Genomic DNA, 1,897 nt, shown 5'->3' on the forward strand with positions numbered 1-1,897 from the left:
CACGGGGTCGAATCCCCGTCACACCAAACATGCTCACCTCTGCCATTGCCTGGACCCAAGTCCAGGATGAGAAAGGAGGAGGGTTGGGTGCGGGACTAGCAACTCCATCCTGTAAAAACCAACCTGCTACAAGTAACTGCAACAATAACTCTCCGTTGGTGAGGTGTTGTTGCGGCCCTATGCTCCACTGGGAGTTTACAGGAATAAAAAAAAAATCATTGCCTTCTGTACGTAAAATCTATTTGTCACTACATGGGTCAGAGAAGTCTGTAGAACTTTGGAAGGCTTTCACTAGTGACATTAATGATGATTCATTAACTGTATATCAGACATTAAAATTAACAGTTTTGAAATCTAAGCTAGAGGTAATGGATTAGATGGCAATTCTAAAAATGATCTATTTCAAGAATACAAAAGTAATTTGATTAAAACAGAAAAAAAAAATCATTACTGTTAATAATACTATTAACTTTAGAATTTATCCAAGATCTGTATTTCCTGATAACCAGATTACAATTTCATCAGTAAAGTTAACTTTATTTTGATAACTTGTGCAAGTTCAAGATATGAAATTGGTGGTTTCCCAAACAGCAGATGATTGGGCTAACACTGGAAAATGAGAAGTTTAAAGATTGTAAGTTTGTCTCTGTAATTCGTTTCTGTTAAAGAAATATCAACAACAAAAAAAAAACAACATTACTGAATGTCCAGAGAGTAACTGGGATAGAATTTCTCAGTACTACTGTTAACCAAATTAGACTGGCAGCAGGTAAAGCCTATATAAAAATATACTGTACAAACACTAAATTTAAAAAAAAATGAATACTGTACAAAGATAATTTGACAAAACTAATGGTTTCTAGTGAATATAAATAAAATAGCAAACACCTGACTAAATTTCACTTACCAATTAAGTATTAAACAAGCAGTAAAACGAAATAAAACTCATGATCCTAAAATTGGGATTAATTTTTCTTAAGGAGCTAGCAGTAACAGAACGTTACTTAACAGAGAACTACATAATTTAAAATATATTTACAACTTTGATAAGTTTCAAATCATGCCTTTTGGCTTTGCTGCAAAGTAAAGACTAAGCACGTTTTTAGGCCTAATTATTTCAACCAGTCTTCTAATTTAAATCTTACTTAATATATATTTGTTAAATATTTCTTTTCTCTTTCATCAGAGGTGAAATTGAATAGAGAATCAATGACGTAGAGGCCTAATACATTCGTTGATTGGCTGTACCCTCTGCTGTGGACTGCGGTTTAACCCATTCATTAGCATAGCTAGATACAAGTCTTAGTTTTTATCTTGTTATTGATAGGTGCAAAAACCATATTTAGCGTATTATTAAATACAAATGTACTTAGTATCCAAACCACTGTTCATGGTTACTGCGTAGAATTTTGTCCCTAATGCTTATACTATTATTAATAGTACCCTACGTTCTTGAAGTTCAAGTTTCAACGCCTTCTGTTCAGACACTGTAAAAAAATGAAATGTGATATTTAAATACTTAGTTTACTAATACTTATAACTGATTACCATTTTTACTAAAGTAGGAACTAACGATCCTATTAAACCACATGCTGTAACAACCCAAAACAACGTTGTGTTTGTATCTCCAGTAGCAGACTGGTTATTGACAAGCGCCATTTTAGTGAAATTAGTCTCGATCATTGCCGTCAGGTGGCAACGACAAATAATTAAATCTTTCATATTTCGGAAGTTAAATTGTGCCATTTTCTATAGTTTTAAACATCCTTACAAAATCCAAACGGCACAGTTTTACGCAAAAGTTGAATATACATATCCTTTCTTGTTCATATTTTGTTTCAAGGTATTTAAAAATTTTCAACAATAGAAATTCACTAAAAAATGGCTATTTGATACA

The 1,897-nt window shown here is 32.5% G+C and overlaps 1 protein-coding gene across 1 annotated transcript in view; it reads right to left on the bottom strand.

Annotated features, from left to right (window-relative positions):
* LOC106471738 (tail-anchored protein insertion receptor WRB-like) overlaps positions 1–1,673 on the bottom strand; it is a 7,814-nt gene extending 6,141 nt beyond the window's left edge. The window contains exon 1 of the mRNA XM_013932361.2: positions 1,549–1,673. Within this exon, the coding sequence (XP_013787815.2) occupies positions 1,549–1,659 (111 nt within the window). The 5' untranslated portion in view covers positions 1,660–1,673. The remainder of the gene's footprint in view (positions 1–1,548) is intronic.
* Between the last annotated feature and the right edge of the window lie 224 nt (positions 1,674–1,897).

Source organism: Limulus polyphemus, unplaced genomic scaffold (assembly GCF_000517525.1).
Source record: "Limulus polyphemus unplaced genomic scaffold, Limulus_polyphemus-2.1.2 Scaffold4826, whole genome shotgun sequence".
Lineage (NCBI taxonomy): Eukaryota > Metazoa > Arthropoda > Merostomata > Xiphosura > Limulidae > Limulus > Limulus polyphemus.